Consider the following 17500-nt stretch of genomic DNA (forward strand, 5'->3'; position numbering starts at 1 on the left):
GAGCTGAGAGGGTCAGTGTTAGTGAAGTGTGAGGGATGGTCAGTACCTCGTCTGAGCGCGTGCAGAGCCGACAACAGGAAGACGATGTAACCGGCCGGCTGAGGAGATGAGTTAAACTGGAAATAACCCACCACAGCCTGCTGGAGCACACACACACACACACACACACACACAACAGAGAGAGAGACACACATGAGAAACACAATAACAACACTGCAGGAGTTTCATGGTGATATCAATGTGACAGAAGGACATAAGCAATTCAGATATATTAAAATATTATTATTTCTTTTTTACCAAGTATTTACATGATTTGCTGTTATTATTACTGTACTGCTGTGTGTGTGTACCTGGTGCTGTGTGAGGAAGGTGTGCAGGGCTCTAACGGAGGGCAGGTACGTGAGCGGAGCACTAACTCTCTGAATGAAGCTCTCCAGATACTCAGCCCGGACCGGACCCCTGTACTCGATCGGACCGACCCTGCACACACACACACACACACACACACACACACAGAGGTGTTATCATGAGTGATCGTGAACACATGGTTCTCTCTCTGTGAGTGTGTGTGTACCTCCTGTAGAACAGATGAATGACTGGATACTGGAAGAAGCTCTTCTGCTTCCTGCATCTGCCCTGATGCCACCAGCAGTTCACCGCCACAAACTGCACCTGCACACAGGAAACGCATCATCATTACTGACTGTCTCATTATAATTACTCTGACAAACGTAAAGGCATGTTTATGTTAAATCTATAAAGGCTGCATGCCCATGACGTGTCACTGCATCAGTGTAATGCTTCAGGAGAGTTCTCAGCAGCATGTTTGAGTCTCACCTGCTGAGCGAGCCGCAGCGCCACCTGCTGGACGTGCTGTCGTGCAGCGAGGCAGTGGGCACACCAGGGGGCGTAGTAGAACACCAGCGACACATCCGCTTCCTCCAGTAGACGATCTGCTTCCTCTAACTGACCCAGGAACAGATCCGCCAGCGGAGCCTCGGCCGGGAAGAAGCGCAGAGGAGCCCGAGGAGACGCCACCACACTCTTCACACGACTGACACACACACACACACACACACATGCATGTGTTATGATTCATATCAACAACATGAAATTACACAAACACTGTGGACAATGCACATAAAAACAGAATGCAATGATTTGCAAATCACATAAACTCATACTCCATTCTCAATAGAATGAATAGAAAAAATAGAATTTGGGGAAAGTCTTGGTCTAATGGTTCGAGAGTTGGACTCGTAACCCAAAGGTTGTGGGTTCGAGTCTCGTACCAGCAGGGATTGTAAGTGGGGGGAGTGAATGTACAGCGCTCTCTTCACTGTCAGTATCACGACTGAGGTGCCCTTGAGCAAGAACCGAACCCCCAGCTGCTCCCCGGTGTGTGTGTGTGTTCACAGTGTGTGTTTGTGTTCACAGTGTGTGTGTGTGTTTTCAGTGTGTGTGTGTGTGTTCACAGTGTGTGTGTGTGTGCACTTTGGATGTGATAAATGCAGAGCACTAATTCCGAGTAAGTATTACCATACTTGGCCACATGTCAAAAATATTAATAATTTAGAACACAGACAACAAATCAAATGTTTAAACTGAATTAATACACCATTTTAAAGAAAAACAAGGTCATTTTGAATTTGACAGCTGCAACACTATAGTAACAAATGTTAAAGCAGTAAGTGTCATTTATTCATGTGATCTAATCTGCTGATTTGGTGCTCAAATATTATATATATATATTGCTGTCGTATGCCTCTAGTTTGAGCTCCGTCCCGTTATTTCTCTATCGTCTATTTTTTATTGTTGAAATCTATTTTATACACCATCATTTTCGTTTCTATAACGTGTTAATATATCCTCTATCGTATTCTACAACAAAAACAATCAGAGCGCCTTGTTATCACTAGTTTTATTTTGATTTCCCGAGTCCGCTAGTAGCTTATAGCCCATTAGCATCACCAGCGTGGTTGTCGCTAAACCCGCGTGCATCGCTAATACTCTATTCACACACATTACAATTGCTTTACTCACTGTTACTTGCTTTAATGGCGGATGTTTGTCTTCCTTTGAGTGCAGGTGACGACACGTTCGAGATGCATTCGGTGCAGCTCGAGCTGGAGGCCGTGGAGAAGCAGATTCGGGTCCTGGAGCAGAGGCAGGCCCAGCTGAGAGAGCGGAGAGCCGCGCTGGAGACCTCCCGGGCTGACGCTCACAAGTCCAGGGTAAGTATACAGCGGGCTGCTAACAGTCCCACCACCTCCACCCCGTGTGTTTTCTCTGCACAGGCCCGGTGCACCCAGGACGCGATCTGCCCAAATGTCCTTCACGCCGGCGCCGGGACACCACGGACCCTGGGTGCATCTGCAGCGGAGGACGCGAGCCAGGCCCCGGGCGACGACTTCTCCCCCTTCTTCGAGATCTCCACACGGAACCGCTTCTCTCCCCTCCGCGAGACGGAACGCGACGCTGTGATCGTCAGAGGCTCCATCGTCCGACACGTCCGTGCTACGTTAGCCGGAGGTAAAGTGCACACTCACTGTCTCCCTGGTGCTCGTGTTCTCGATGTTTCTGCGCAGATACCCGCGATCCTGAAGGCCGACGAGAGCCCCAGAGCGGTCGTGCTTCACGCCCCGGGGTTAACGACACCACGCAGCGGCAGACGGAGACGCTGAAGAGGGACTTCAGGAGCCTGATCGAGACGGTTCGCAGCACGACGCCCGCGGCGACGATCATCGTGTCAGGACCACAATTTTCATCACTAATTGATGGATGTCTAAACTATAAAAGTAAGGTGAAGTCTAAAACAGGCTGGAGGCCCGGCCCGCATCTGAACAATCGAAGCCCGGCTCGAGGTGCATAAAAAAGGTCAGGGCCCGTCGGGCTCGGGCTGAAATGCAGGGCTCTAGTGTCTGTTGTTGAACTACAGGTAGACTTTCAGAGTCACGGAGACTTTTTTTCCCCTCGAACGGCAGTATTAGCGCGGGTGAGCATATGGAAGGCCCAGAGGGTCTAAAACACATGAATTTTAACGCGTAAACAACACGTATTTAATGCGTTTACGCTAAATACACATGAAGTACACGTGAAGTACGTGTTAAATACGCGTGAAGTACGCGTTAAAAATCAGTTTGAACGGGTCAGTGTCATTGGCTGCTGAGGACTTGTGTCAAACTACTTCTGTGAGCTTAGGGGGTGTACCATTCATAGACTAGGATACCACCATTTAACATGCTATAGATTAGCTTATTCAGCCTAATTATTTTGTCCTTTTTTGTATAGCCTATAGAAATAATATATTTAAATTGCAGTTTTATGAAAAAAATTATATTATGTTAGAAATAAAATTGCATTGTTTTTCTCCACGTACGCTTTTTTTTTAGTAAATAAACTTATTAGTGGACATTATAGTTTTAACAGTGATCAAACTTAAGTTAGCATCAAAGCTTTTACATTTATGTGGGTAAATCAGTTACAGTGAAGGGAAGCAATCAATGCCTTTTCTTTTCTTTTTTTTCTTTTGTATTTTTTTCCCTTTTCTTGTGTAGTCCAAAGAAAATATCTAGATTGCAGTTTTATGAAAAAATACTTTTATCAAGATTCAAGATAAGATTGCCCCTTTTTTGCACATTAGTAAACAAACCAGCGTGACCATAGCAACCCGGGATTAGCAGAGATTTATTAATTAATACTTTATTTTGAATTAAGAAATTATGAAATTATTTAATATACAAAATATTTCATTATTAAAATATTATATTTACCATAGGCCTTGGCTACTGGACTGTATTACATGCCATTGTCAGCATTGACTCAAATTAAGTTTATCATGAATAAATGTTACATAAAGTGCATAATATAAAATAGGCCTACAAATAAACATTTTTATCCATCCTACAGTCTTGTAAGTCCATTAACTGATCGTCATTTTCCTGTCATATTTGTATATTATTATTATTATTATTATTATTATATTATCCACTTATTATTGGTTATATATTTATATTCATTTATATTAACCTTTTCTCTTCATTTCGATCTCTTTACTTAATGTTCTGAATACTTTTGTAAATAATGGCGTGCTTTAAATGCTCAACATGCAAATCAAGCTTTGATTATGCTGACTGGAATTTTTGCTGGAATGCAGTTTAAATGTAACATATATTTCATTTTATTTCAGCTAATTAATAGACCATAATTATAGGCTACTATAGTGTTTCGTTAAAGAATTAATCATTCATGTAGTTTCATTTGTAAATGAAAACACAACAGCTCATTTATCATCACACATGGGCATAAATACAATCAAATAGTCAAAACTTTACTGCCATAATTGTCAGATAAATGATAAATGAGCTGTTGTGTCTTCATTTACAAATGAAACTACATGAATGATTAATTCCTCAACAAAACAATATAGTATTTATCAAAAATTTTATAGTATTATCCCGTGTTTTTTCCCTTCTCCCAAAACAGCTTATAATAGGCTACTGTTTTAGCTATTAAAATAGTTCAGTTTTGTATGTAATGGCAAAGTGATTATATTTCGTTTTTTTTTTTTTTTTTTAAAGTGATTAAATTTAGAAAAAACGTTTGGAGCATTTATTGTTTGTTAAATATAAGTTTTAGTTTTTTAAAGTCACGACTCAGAAACACTAGTTTATTGGTAAATAATTAAAATATCTCCTTAATATTTCCCCCTGACACATTCATGGTTATTACTATTGATGGGGCTTTGCGGCAAGCTTGAGCCTATTGAGCCTCGTGCATTCGAGCCGCTCTTGACAGTCGCAGTAGCACGGTCTTGTGTTGTTTCCACCAGCGCTGCAAATTGATGGATGTCTAAAATATAAAAATAAGGAAAAGCCTAAAACAGGCCCGAGGCCCGGACCGCGTCTGAACTATGATGTGAAAATATGCCCGAAGCACGGCCCTAGAGGTGTAAAAAAAGTCGGGCCGGCCTGAAATGCAGGCTTAACTATTACTTACTATTAGAAATGTAGTTAATATCTTTAACTTATTCATATGTAGTAGTGATAGGCTACTACATATGTGTCATATGTGTACTATATATATTAGTACAAATGGAATGTCAGGATTCAGGAGTACCAGATAAAATGATCAACATATCTGGAATGAGCATGAGATATACTGCAGCACTAACACAGTCATAGTGCAATATTATCTGAGGCTGTGGAGTGCATGGAAGGTGCACTGTTAGTTCAATTCAACAATGTTAATGTAATAGTTACTGTGGCTACTATCTGCAAGGACATCATCAATTTGTGGTTTCTTTGGTTTTACTACAAAAAATGGTTATACAGTTCAAATAAAATTTTTGATAATTTTAGAGATTTAGATCAAATTTGTGGGCTTTCCCTGATACTTGCATGAAATACTTGCATTCTTTTAGGTGCCTTTACTGTACAGCAAATGGAATGTATAGTTTTGCAGTTTATTTATTTATTTTCAGTACATACTTGTGTGCGGTTCACAGACATACATTCACAGTTTCATACATTTATCTTGTCCATCAAAGAAGGCTTTAATAAAATAGCTAAGAAAGATGACAAGTGACACTGCATTGACTCCCCTTTTGAATTGCTAATTTAACACTTTACACTTTTTTATATAAGCAGGTTTCACTTAGAAAACTACTAATCCGGTCAACAATAATTTTAAGCATTCCCTATAGCACAAGTTCACAGCACATTTCCTACAGGGCCACTGTCCCACAGAGTTTCAATCCAACCAGCTGCAACACACTTGATCCAGCTAATCAACTCTTCAGGACAGTGGCCCTCCAGGAACTGAGTTTGACACCCCTGCCCTATAGAGTCACAAGAACAATAGACTGCACATATTGCAATCATTCACAGCTCTAAAACAACATGAGTCTGGTTTTGTGAATAGAAAGTCTATTGTACTGTAGGCCTATTGTACATTTGAGCTTTCAATGACATTAGTTCTGATTTAAAATAGTAATGAATATGTTAACACATTGACCTACACTCTTAAAAATAAAGGTGCTTCACGATGCCATAGAAGAACCTTTTTGTCTAAATGGTTCCTTAAAGTAGCTTTAACATCTGAAGAACCTTTCTGTTTCACAAAATGTTCTTTGTGGTGAAAGAAGGTTCTTTAGATTACAAAAATGTAAGAAAGAGATGGTTCTTTAAAGAACCTTTGACTGAATGGTTCTTTGTGGAACCAAAAATGGTTCTTCTATGGCATCGCTTGAAGAACATTCTAAAGCACCTCTATTTTTAAGAGTGTACTGTATATTTCATCATGCAGATGATTTGTATGAATGTATGATCACAAGATTTGATATCCACTGGTCTGGCTCAGTCAGAGTCTGTGTTCTGTCAGTGCTTGAGGAAGGTAAAGTAAGTTGGGGAACTGAAAAAATGAGCTTTAATAGCACAGTCTCATTTGAGAAAACTGCTGGTTAGGTTTGAAACCCGCCACAGGGTGTGCGGTAAGAGACTTGGTGAAAAGATGTTGGAAATGTGGGATTAACTCACTGTATACAGTAGTGTAACAGAGTATGCTGGTGACTTCCCCCCAAATGAATCAAAAAAGGCTATGACTTACACTTACAACTTTGAATCATAATGTATCTCGGTCTGCTGCCAATAACACAGAGTTGTTGCACGGGTTTGGTTCGTTTTAGCTTTAAAGATCAAAGTTGACAGAGAAAGTTCATTATCTGCTTCACGGCATCAACAAAGCCTAATTTGCATTGGTTTGGTAAGTGTACATTAGGCACCTCATTAACAATCCAGATTACTTGCAGATATAATCTATATGTTTGTAATTCAAAAAAAAAAAAAAAGAGCTACTTAGTATTTTTATGTTTAAATGTTTACTTAAATGTTATGAAGTGCTTTAACAAATCACATCATTTCACGAATAAATTGCTTTAATACCAATTTTCAGGGTGGCCTAGGACTTTAGTATAGTAGAATATTTTTGCTGTCAGGAAAGTCAAATCAAGTTCTTATACCTGACCTGAAAGTCTTAAATACTTATATACATTCTAAATTAACATATTGAAATACTTTACGTCTTTAAATTAATTTAAATTGATAATATCACCTGCACGTTTGTCTGAATGCATAATAAGTGCCGCCTGCTGGTGATAGCTGTAAATGTAAGCACAAGAAAAGCTCACTTGTTTTCCAAAGACATATATTGATTACAATGGTTTGTCTTAAACCCGCATTGATTGCTTCCCTCACTGTAACTGATTTTACCCACATAAATGTAAAAGCTTTGATGCTAACTTAAGCTTGATCACTGTTAAAACTAAAATGTCCACTAATAAGTTTATTTACTAAAAAAAAAAGCGTACGTGGAGAAAAACAAGGCAATTTTATTTCTAATATAATATCAAATTTTTCATAAAACTGCAATTTAAATATATTATTTCTATAGGCTATACAAAAAAGACAAAAAGGACAAAATAATTAGGCTGAATAAGCTAATCTATAGCATGTTAAATGGTGGTATCCTAGTCTATGAATGGTACACCCCCTAAGCTCACAGAAGTAGTTTGACACAAGTCCTCAGCAGCCAGTGACACTGACCCGTTCAAACTGATTTTTAACGCGTACTTCACGCGTATTTAACATGTTAAATACACGTATTTAACGCGCTTATTTTTCACGCGTATTTAACGTGTTGTTTACGCGTTAAAATTCGCGTGTTTTTGACCCTTTTGGCCTTCCATATATTTGCGCGCGGGTGAGTAGTATATGATATTATAGTCACGTTCAGAGACGTGTTTACCTGCAGGTGAGGGTCAAGGGCAGTATTAGCGCGCAGGTGAGCAGTATATGATATTATAGTCACGTTCAGAGACGTGTTTTACCTGCAGGTGAGTGTCAAGGGCAGTATTAGTGCGCAGGTGAGCAGGATCGCGCCGCAGCACAGCTCGGGTCTCTTCGCCATCTGATCCACCGCCTGCCGGAGCTGAGCTCGAACCCGCCGCAGCATCACCGACCCGCTACAGACACCAGCTCATCCCGGGAGATACAACCGAGCACAAACATACGCCGCACCAACCGATCAAACACACGTCACACTTCCGCCTCCCGGGAGGGGCGGGGCCAAGCGAGGGAGCGTCTCTAAACTACACTCACAAACGCGCGTGTTTCGTTTCATTACATCTGGATTCTTACGGAAATTACATTAAATGTTCGCACAGATAAACGAGAATGTGCAGGGTCCTGGTTTTAAAAACGAGTCAGATCCTAAGCTTCGGTGTTTTGAGATCGAATGCGGCACTGAACTGAATCAACCGTCTGACTAACATCCGGGAACCAAACACTGGACCAATCAGCTGTGAGCACAGCGCAATGACACGTGTGTGTGTGTGTGTGTGTGTGTGTGTGAGAGAGAGAGAGAGAGCGAGCGAGAGAGAGAGAGAGAGAGAGCGAGAGAGCGAGAGAGAGTGTGTGTGTGTGTGTGTGTGTGTGAGAGAGAGAGAGCGAGAGAGAGAGAGAGAGAGAGAGAGAGAGAGAGAGAGAGGAGAGTGTGTGTGTGTGTGTGTGTGTGTGTGTGTGTGTGAGAGAGAGAGAGAGAGCGAGAGAGAGAGAGAGAGAGAGTGAGAGTGTGTGTGTGTGAGAGAGAGAGAGAGAGAGAGAGAGAGAGAGAGTGTGTGTGTGTGTGTGTGTGTGTGTGTGAGAGAGAGAGAGAGAGAGAGAGAGAGAGAAAGAGAGAGAGAGAGAGAGAGAGAGAGAGTGTGTGTGTGTGGGGGGGGGGGTCTGGTCTGCCTCTCTGGTCTGGTCTGGTGTTGAGACAGTCTGTTACTGGCTCTGTCAGTTTCACTTTTTGCTCGGTTGCTCTCTGAACAACGCAAATGTTATGCTAATTTAATTAATTGTAATACTTATGTGAGTATAACTAAAAAGTGGAATGATATTTAATTGTTTCTAATTTGTCTACCCATGTCTAATAATAACACACAGAACAAGCACTACACATTAATAAAAGAACACAACTTTTACACAACCCTCATGTTTAATGGTTTTGGTTTGAGGATGGTGTATATTACACACATTTGAGCGGAGTTTCGTTTTATTTGCGCAGTTTTGACCAGCAGGGGTCGCCAGACTGAGTTTCGAGCGCTTAAACTAGTGTATTAGCTGAGTTTTGAAAAGCTTTGTTCCTCTCGACTCTCCTTCTTCTTCTTCTTCTTCTTCATTAGCATGGTTACTAAATGAATCCAGTCACCTAGCCATAGTCTCAGGCAGAAGAAAAGATCCGCATGTTTATTCTCAACAGTGTTCAAATACATTATACAGCTGTTCACGTGTATAAATCAAGTCAGCCAATCACAGATCAGCTGGGCGGAGTCAAAGCAGGAAGTCCTCAGACACTCAGGTGTTTATTGGTTGCTCAATTTTATGTGAATGAAGCAAAGACTGAGAAGATCAACACCGTCACTGTAAACACACACAACAAACACTCAGTGAATGATCCCGAGTCAGACCCTCTCACAGGAGGAGCACGAGGAGGAGGAGCAGGAGGAGGAAGAGCAGGAGGAGGAGCAGTAGGAGGAGTCCCTCTGTCCCTCTGCTGATTGAGTTTCTCTCTTCAGCTCATCTATTCATTCACTGATGATGTGCTGATCCTGCTTGAAAACTCAGTTTGTTAGACATATCATCATATCCATGAATAACCACAGCGCGTGTCACTCTGGCCGTCATGACGTCAGTCTGGTGTAAATACAGCGAAATAATCTCACTTGTGCTCGCTGATCTACAGCTCTGACATCGATTAGCATCCACTGATCCAATCTGCAGAACTGCGTGCGATTACTGCCGCTCCCGACCAATCACAGGCTGCGCTGAGAGACACGTCACAGAGCGCAGGCGCACGACCGGAAACGCAGCGGAACAACGGAAACGGTCTCGTTGTGCGGGGAATTTAAACCTGCGGGAGTGTCTCGTGCTGTGTGTTTATAAATGTCTTCATCATTTGGATGCTTGGCGAGTCATTCAGCAGATGTTAGTGTGTTCACCTCGAGTGTGAAGCAGCAGCAGCAGCAGCAGCGACATGTCAACCAAGAGTCTGGCGAAGTAAGAAACAACAACAGCGTCTTATCAGACACGAACACTAACAGACAGATCAGGGTTATTACATAACGACGTTATACTTATAATTATATACAATTATGTATCAACACGTTACACTGAGACTAAATATAAAATGTATATCAAGACTGCTCTGATATTGTATTTAAATATTTGTTCATTGTATTATATTTATTCCTCTCATATATACTGCTAATATATCATGTGTATCATATATTATAATATTTGTGCGGTGTGTTATCAGAGAGCTGGGTCTTATCAGGAAGCGCACTCATTCATCATCTGGAGCCCATCAGCGTCCCTCCGTCTGCAGTAAGAGTGTGTGTGTGTGTCTGTGTGAGTCTGTGTGAGTGTGTGTGTGTGTGTGTGTGTGTCTGTCTGTCTGTCTGTCTGTCTTTAGTAAGAGTCTCTGGTGTGTGTGTGTTTGTGTGTGTGTGTGTGTGTGTGTGTGTCTGCAGTAAGAGTGTGTGTGTGTGTGTGTGTGTGTGTGTCTGCAGTAAGAGAGTGTGTGTGTGTGTGTGTGTCTGCAGTAAGAGTGTGTGTGTGTGTGTGTGTGTGTGTGTGTGTGTGTGTGTGTGTGTCTGTCTGCAGTAAGAGTCTCTGGTGTGTGTGTGTGTGTGTGTGTGTTTTGATCTGTGAGTGTGTTCATGTGTGGATGTCACTGACTCTGCTGCTGTTGTTGTTGTTTCTCAGAGCAGCGCTTCTCTTTCCTGATCATCATTGACTTCGAGTCCACCTGCTGGAGAGAGAAGAGCAGCTGCGGACAGGAGATCAGTAAGAGTCCTGACGCCTCTCATGTTTGTGTTTCATATCTCATCCCTTGTCTTCACATGTGTGTGTCTCCCTCATCAGTTGAGTTTCCGGCCGTCCTGCTGAACGTGTCGAACGGAGAAGTGGAGTCAGAGTTCCACTCGTACGTCCAGCCGCAGGAGCACCCAGTACTGTCCGCCTTCTGCACGGAGCTCACCGGCATCACACAGGTTACCCTGAGCTCCTGCAGACACCTCTGATGATTCCTCATGCTTAGTTCAGTCATGTATCTGTCACCCTGCGTGTGATTGGCCAACAGGATCAGGTGGACTCCGCCCCTCCCCTCCACATCTGTCTGTCCAGATTCACTCGCTGGCTGCACAGTCTCCAGCAGGAGAGGGGCGTGGTCTTTGAGACGGACAGCACAGGCCCCGCCCCCTCCAGACACCCCTGTGCGTTTGTCACATGGTCAGGTGAGAATGCTTGCCTCTCTGCCTGTGCTTTATCTCCTGTGTGGGTTCATTTGTAATGTGTGTGTGTGTGTGTTGATGCAGACTGGGATCTGGGAGTTTGTCTGCTGTACGAGTGCAAACGGAAGCAGCTGAGCGTTCCTGAAGCTCTGAAGAGCTGGATCGACCTGCGAGCCACATACAGGGTACACACACACACACACACACACACACCAGAGACAGACCCTGATCAATGGGAGAAATCATGCCGGTTCAGTTCATGCTTTCAGGCATTTAGTGTTTAACTTTAGTGTTTGTTTGTCAGCTCTTTTATAACAGGAAGCCCAAAGGTCTGAGAGGAGCTCTGCTGGACCTCGGCATCCAGTTCACAGGAAGAGAGCACTCAGGTACACACACTAAAACACTCACTCACACACACACACACACACACACACACACACACACACACACTGTAACACACACTCACACACACACACACTGTAACACACACTCACTCTCTCACACACACACACACACACACACACACTAAAACACACACACACACACACAGAGTACTCTATGGAAGCCCATTTCCACCACACAAGACAAAAAGAGCATGCTTTGGTAAATCATAACTAAGAGATGAAATCCAAATTAATAAACTAATTCATAATTATGAGAAAGTTAAAATGATAAGAGGGAAATTGAAGATATGGGGAAAAAAGTTGAAATTTTGAGATAAAAAGTTTAAATTATGAGATAGATCATCTAAATTATGAAATGCTACATCAAAATAATGAGATAAAAATTCATAATATGGCATTAAAAAGTTTAAATTGAGATTCTTAATCATAAAAATATTAAATTATGAGATTAAAAAAATTCAATTATGAAATTCCACTAATTGTTATAAAGCCAAAATTATGAGATAAAAAGTTGAAATTTGGAAATTCTTAATTATGAGATGAAGCCAAAACTAGATATTAATAATTATGAGATAATGTTGAAACTGACATGTTGAAAATGAGATATTAAGTCATACTTAAGACATAATTGACAAAACTGTGATCATTAACATTATGTCATTATGACTTTTTATCTCATAATTGTAACTTTTATAATTATAACTTAGAAGCACCTGATTGTGTCATTTATAAGCCACGATCATGGTTTATTGAAGCATGTTTCTTTATGTGGTCTGCTCAGGTCTGGTGGACGCGAGGAACACGGCTCTGCTGGCGTGGAGGATGATGTCTGACGGCTGTCTGCTGACCCTGACCAAGTCTCTGAGGGGGGTGAGTTCTGTCACAGGTGACTCCACCCACTGCGTGACACCACAGCCAATCAGGAGCCGGCGCTGAGCTCTGTTAAAGCCGCGTGTGTCTCTGTCTCTGTCAGGCGCTGGTGAAGTCCAGACCTCCGTGTGGAAGCGTCTCCGGTGAGCGACCCTCAGCGCTGCGTGAGCGTGACGAGCGGCGGCAGACGAGTGTGTGTCGATCGCTCGTGTCGCCGCGCACTGTCCTCTCCAGCGCAAACACTCCGCTGTGTGCCGGCGCGTCCAGAGCTGAGGTCTCCGCACACTGGGCTCTCAGACACGACCTACGACCCCGAGACTCCAGACGCCTGCTGGCGGGACGGAGTCCTGCTGACCGAGGGGGAGGAGCCTGGCTCTTATGATGATGTGCTTGTGGGGGCGGAGCCTGAGGAGACTGATCCCACAGGACCCAACAAAACCTCGTCAGACCACTACAAACCTGCCAGACCAGCGTCCAGCTCCTCTGCTTCCAGACCGCTCCCGCGCACAGACCCGTACGGACCGCTCTCGCGCTTCTTAGGACGCAGCGGCGCATCCTTCAGCGTTTATAAAGACCCGCCCATCAGGACCACGACGCCCGGCGTGTCCCGCGCGGTCAGCCTCGCGTCTAAGATCACGTCTCCTCTGTGCGGCTGCGGCCGGAGGGCCAGGCGTCTGACGGTGGGGAACGGCGGGCCGAACCACGGCCGTGTGTTCTACTGCTGCCCCGTCAGACGGCAGAGCTGCGGCGTGCCACAGAAGGGCTGCGACTTCTTCAAGTGGGAGTCTGGATTAATCCAGGCCAGCAAACAGAACCAGATCAGAACACCACAGACCTGCGGCTCTAGACCCCTCCGGTGAACACGTGTCTTTAGATTTGAACAAACCTGTTGAAGAATTCATTTATTATAAAGAAAACTCATTTTAAAGTATTTTTAGAAATTCTGTCAGGGATATTTGCATCCTTTAACCTTAACTTGGACATTTCTGCATCCATTCTTTCTGTTTTTGGGAGAGAATCAACACATGAAATGATGTTCCTCACTAACGATCTCAGACGAGCACACTGCTCACTAAAGACGTGACAGAAACAGTAGGTGCGCTATGCTAGTATGCGTTTCCATGTTCAGACTTCAGATGATGTGTTTGGTTATCAGATACAGAGAACGTCTGTCTTTATTCTGCATCACAGCATCATGATTATGATGATCAACTCATCAGTTGTGTCTTTGTGATTTTAACAAACCTGTAATATAATATTTATAATAAATCACTTTTGAAAACACGTTTGATGCATATTTAATTTATTCTGTCAGGGACATGAAAACATTTTCATGTTGCGGAAACTTCTAGAACGTTTTACATGAGTAATATGTTCCTCACAATAGATTGCAGAATTATAGAATGGGTTTTTTAACACTTCATTTGAAGCCTGTATATATAATGCATTATAAAATATTAATTAGTCTATACTTTGTAATGGACCTTATAATGGTTTGTATTTAATTGTATCCACAGTTACAATACTTACTGTAGCTCTTCATTGTTACAGCTTTGCATCAAAACACATGGTAACCAATTTAATATGTAATAAGGAATCTGCAAATTTAACAATGCATTTTAACTTCACATAATTTATTAAATAATACAATTACAACCAATATTATGAGTACTTTTATAATACATTATGCACAAAGGATGTTTTTATACAAATACAAATTTGTATAAAATGTTTTTATACAAATGCAATTTTTTATTCTATATATTTTCATAACTTTTAAAAAGAAAACGTGTGATATTTATGGTTTTGTGGCTTCTTTTTTGTAGCACTGGCAAACGAGTTTCGTAATCAAATGTCCCACTCGGGGCCCTGTACGACGCGCGCTGCGGAGAGCTTGAAGCGCGACAGACACTCGCGTGCCAGGAGCGCGTTCATAACGCGGAGATTCTACATCTCTTCATTCAGCAGCAGCAGAAGCAGAGTGTGTGTGTGTGTGTGAGAGAGAGAGATAAAGCGCAGTCATGTCCGAGACGCGCAAGAGGAGCAGGAAGCGCTTCGGCGGACACGCGCATAAGAAACAGAAGGGCTCCCGCGAGCTGGAGGTGGGCGCGCAGGGGGTGCTCATCACCTGCAACATGAACGAGCGCAAGTGCACGAGCGAAGCCTTCAGCCTGCTCAACGAGTACGCGGACGCGCTCTACGGCCGCGAGCAGGTCAGCAGCATGAAGTTCACTACAGAGATGCTACAATAGTGCAGTGAACTATAGAGATGTTACACTAGTGTAGCTCACTATACAAATGTGTTGTTACTGTAGTGTAGTGTAGTGCACTATAGAGATGCGTTACTGTAGTTCAGTGCACTATAGAGATGTTACTGTACTGCAGTTCACTAAAGAGATGAGTTACTGTACTGTAGTTCAGTGCACTATAGAGATGTTACTGTACTGTAGTTCACTATAGAGATGCGTTACTGTACTGTAGTACACTATCGAGATGTGATACTGTAGTGCAGTTCTCTATAGAGATGTGTTACTATAGTGTAGTGCGTTATAGAGATGTGTTACTGTAGTGTAGTGCGCTATAGAGATGTGTTACTGTAGTGTAGTGCGCTATAGAGATGCGTTACTGTAGTGTAGTGCGCTATAGAGATGCGTTACTGTAGTGCAGTTCACTATAGAGATGTGTTACTGTAGTTTAGTTCATTATAGAGATGTGTTACTGTAGTGCAGTTCACTATAGAGATGCGTTACTGTAGTGCAGTTCACTATAGAGATGTGTTACTGTAGTGCAGTTCACTATAGAGATGTTACTGTAGTGCAGTTCACTATCGAGATGTGATACTGTAGTGCAGTTCACTATAGAGATGTGTTACTGTAGTGCAGTTCACTATAGAGATGTTTTACTGTAGTTTAGTTCATTATAGAGATGTGTTACTGTAGTGCAGTTCACTATAGAGATGAGTTACTGTAGTGTTGTTGTATTTAGAGATGCGTTACTGTAGTGCAGTTCGCTATAGAGATGCGTTACTGTAGTGTAGTGCGCTATAGAGATGTGTTACTGTAGTGTAGTGCGCTATAGAGATGCGTTACTGTAGTGTAGTGCGCTATAGAGATGCGTTACTGTTTTGTGTTTTGCTGTTGAGTTTTGTTAATGTATTGTTTTGTGTAGTACAGATGTGATACTGTAGTGCAGTTCTCTATAGAGATGTGTTACTGTACTGTAGTACACTATCGAGATGTGATACTGTAGTGCAGTTCTCTATAGAGATGTGTTACTGTACTGTAGTGCACTCTAGAGATGTGTTACTGTAGTGCAGTTCACTATAGAGATGTGTTACTGTAGTGCAGTTCACTATAGAGATGTGTTACTGTAGTGCAGTTCACTATAGAGATGTTACTGTACTGTAGTGCACTCTAGAGATGTGTTACTGTAGTGCAGTTCACTATAGAGATGCGTTACTGTAGTGCAGTTCACTATAGAGATGTGTTACTGTAGTGCAGTTCTCTATAGAGATGTGTTACTGTACTGTAGTACACTATAGAGATGCGTTACTGTAGTTCAGTTCATTATAGAGATGTGTTACTATAGTGTAGTGCGCTATAGAGATGTGTTACTGTAGTGTGGTGCGCTATAGAGATGTGTTACTGTAGTGTAGTGCACTATAGAGATGCGTTACTGTAGTGCAGTTCTCTATAGAGATGTGTTACTGTACTGTAGTGCACTATAGAGATGTGTTACTGTAGTGCAGTTCACTAAAAGATGCGTTACTGTAGTGCAGTTCACTAAAGAGATGAGTTACTGTACTGTAGTTCACTAAAGAGATGCGTTACTGTAGTGCAGTTCACTATAGAGATGCGTTACTGTAGTGCAGTTCACTATAGAGATGTTACTGTAGTGCAGTTCACTATAGAGATGCGTTACTGTAGTGCAGTGCGCTATAGAGATGCGTTACTGTAGTGTAGTGCGCTATAGAGATGCGTTACTGTAGTGTAGTGCGCTATAGAGATGTGTTACTGTAGTTTAGTTCATTATAGAGATGTGTTACTGTAGTGCAGTTCACTATAGAGATGCGTTACTGTAGTGCAGTTTAGTGAAGAGATGTGTAGAGATGTGTTACTGTAGTGCAGTTCACTATAGAGATGCGTTACTGTAGTGATGCGTTACTGTAGTGCAGTTCACTATAGAGATGCGTTACTGTAGTGCAGTTCACTATAGAGATGCGTTACTGTAGTGCAGTTCACTATAGAGATGTGTTACTGTAGTGTGTGTTACAGCCCGCAGACACACAGGACAGTCTCAGTGAGGAAGAGGAGGATGATGAAGATGCAGAAGCTGCTCTGAAGAAGGAAGTGTCTCAGATACAGATGTCCATGAAGACACATCAGCAGAGGTTCACTGCGGTGGACAGTGGAGCCAATAACGTGGTGTTCATTCGCACTCATGGAGTCGGTGAGAGTCTGATCAGATCATCACGTGACGTGAGCTCCACCTGAACCTCAGATACAGATCACAGCTCGCGCGCTCTCTCTCTCTCTCTCTCAATTCAGTTCAATTAATCTTTATTAGCATGACTGTGTAACACAATGTTGACATATATATAACAACGACATTAATAATAATAAATAAAATCGATCTAAATAGATGAAAATATAAAGTCAGTATGGAGTAAATCATGTTTAACATCTAACATTGTGAATGGTTAATACATATTTTGCAGCTAGCACAGCTGTGTTATCATTTTCTCAGTATCACTAAGTTCAGTAAATGATGGGATCAGGGCTTAAAATCTGGGGAGAAATGTTCCCCTCACACTGTGATATTTAGGACAAATCAGCAGAAAGTGTTTCTTGTTCTCTATTTGCTGTAGATCACAGTGTCTACAGATCCTCTGCTC

General features: G+C 42.2%; 3 protein-coding genes across 4 annotated transcripts in view; 2 read left to right on the forward strand and 1 right to left on the reverse strand.

The window, feature by feature from the left end:
* The window catches only part of txndc11 (thioredoxin domain containing 11), a 14615-nt gene extending 6538 nt beyond the window's left edge, over positions 1-8077 (reverse strand). Inside the window, exons 1-5 of one of the 2 annotated variants that reach the window (XM_042765835.1) lie at positions 7886-8077; positions 838-1054; positions 575-672; positions 351-480; positions 47-137 (exon numbers count right to left, since the gene is read on the reverse strand). In XM_042765835.1, coding sequence (XP_042621769.1) covers positions 47-137; positions 351-480; positions 575-672; positions 838-1054; positions 7886-8010 — 661 coding nt within the window. In that variant the 5' untranslated portion in view covers positions 8011-8077. Of the gene's footprint in view, positions 1-46; positions 141-350; positions 481-574; positions 673-837; positions 1055-7885 lie in introns of both variants that reach the window. The other variant, XM_042765827.1, reaches the window with a different exon arrangement.
* Positions 8078-9373: 1296 nt separating this feature from the next.
* Positions 9374-17500, forward strand: part of eri2 (ERI1 exoribonuclease family member 2) — a 95436-nt gene continuing 87309 nt past the window's right edge. Inside the window, exons 1-6 of the mRNA XM_042765862.1 lie at positions 9374-10097; positions 10357-10424; positions 10806-10886; positions 10965-11092; positions 11182-11335; positions 11417-11517. Of these exons, the coding sequence (XP_042621796.1) occupies positions 10075-10097; positions 10357-10424; positions 10806-10886; positions 10965-11092; positions 11182-11335; positions 11417-11517 (555 nt within the window). The 5' untranslated portion in view covers positions 9374-10074. The remainder of the gene's footprint in view (positions 10098-10356; positions 10425-10805; positions 10887-10964; positions 11093-11181; positions 11336-11416; positions 11518-17500) is intronic.
* Positions 14461-17500, forward strand: part of LOC109081414 (THUMP domain-containing protein 1) — a 7479-nt gene continuing 4439 nt past the window's right edge. The window contains exons 1-2 of the mRNA XM_042765913.1: positions 14461-14819; positions 16881-17055. Of these exons, the coding sequence (XP_042621847.1) occupies positions 14628-14819; positions 16881-17055 (367 nt within the window). The 5' untranslated portion in view covers positions 14461-14627. The remainder of the gene's footprint in view (positions 14820-16880; positions 17056-17500) is intronic.

The sequence above is a fragment of the Cyprinus carpio genome, chromosome A1 (assembly GCF_018340385.1).
Source record: "Cyprinus carpio isolate SPL01 chromosome A1, ASM1834038v1, whole genome shotgun sequence".
NCBI lineage: Eukaryota > Metazoa > Chordata > Actinopteri > Cypriniformes > Cyprinidae > Cyprinus > Cyprinus carpio.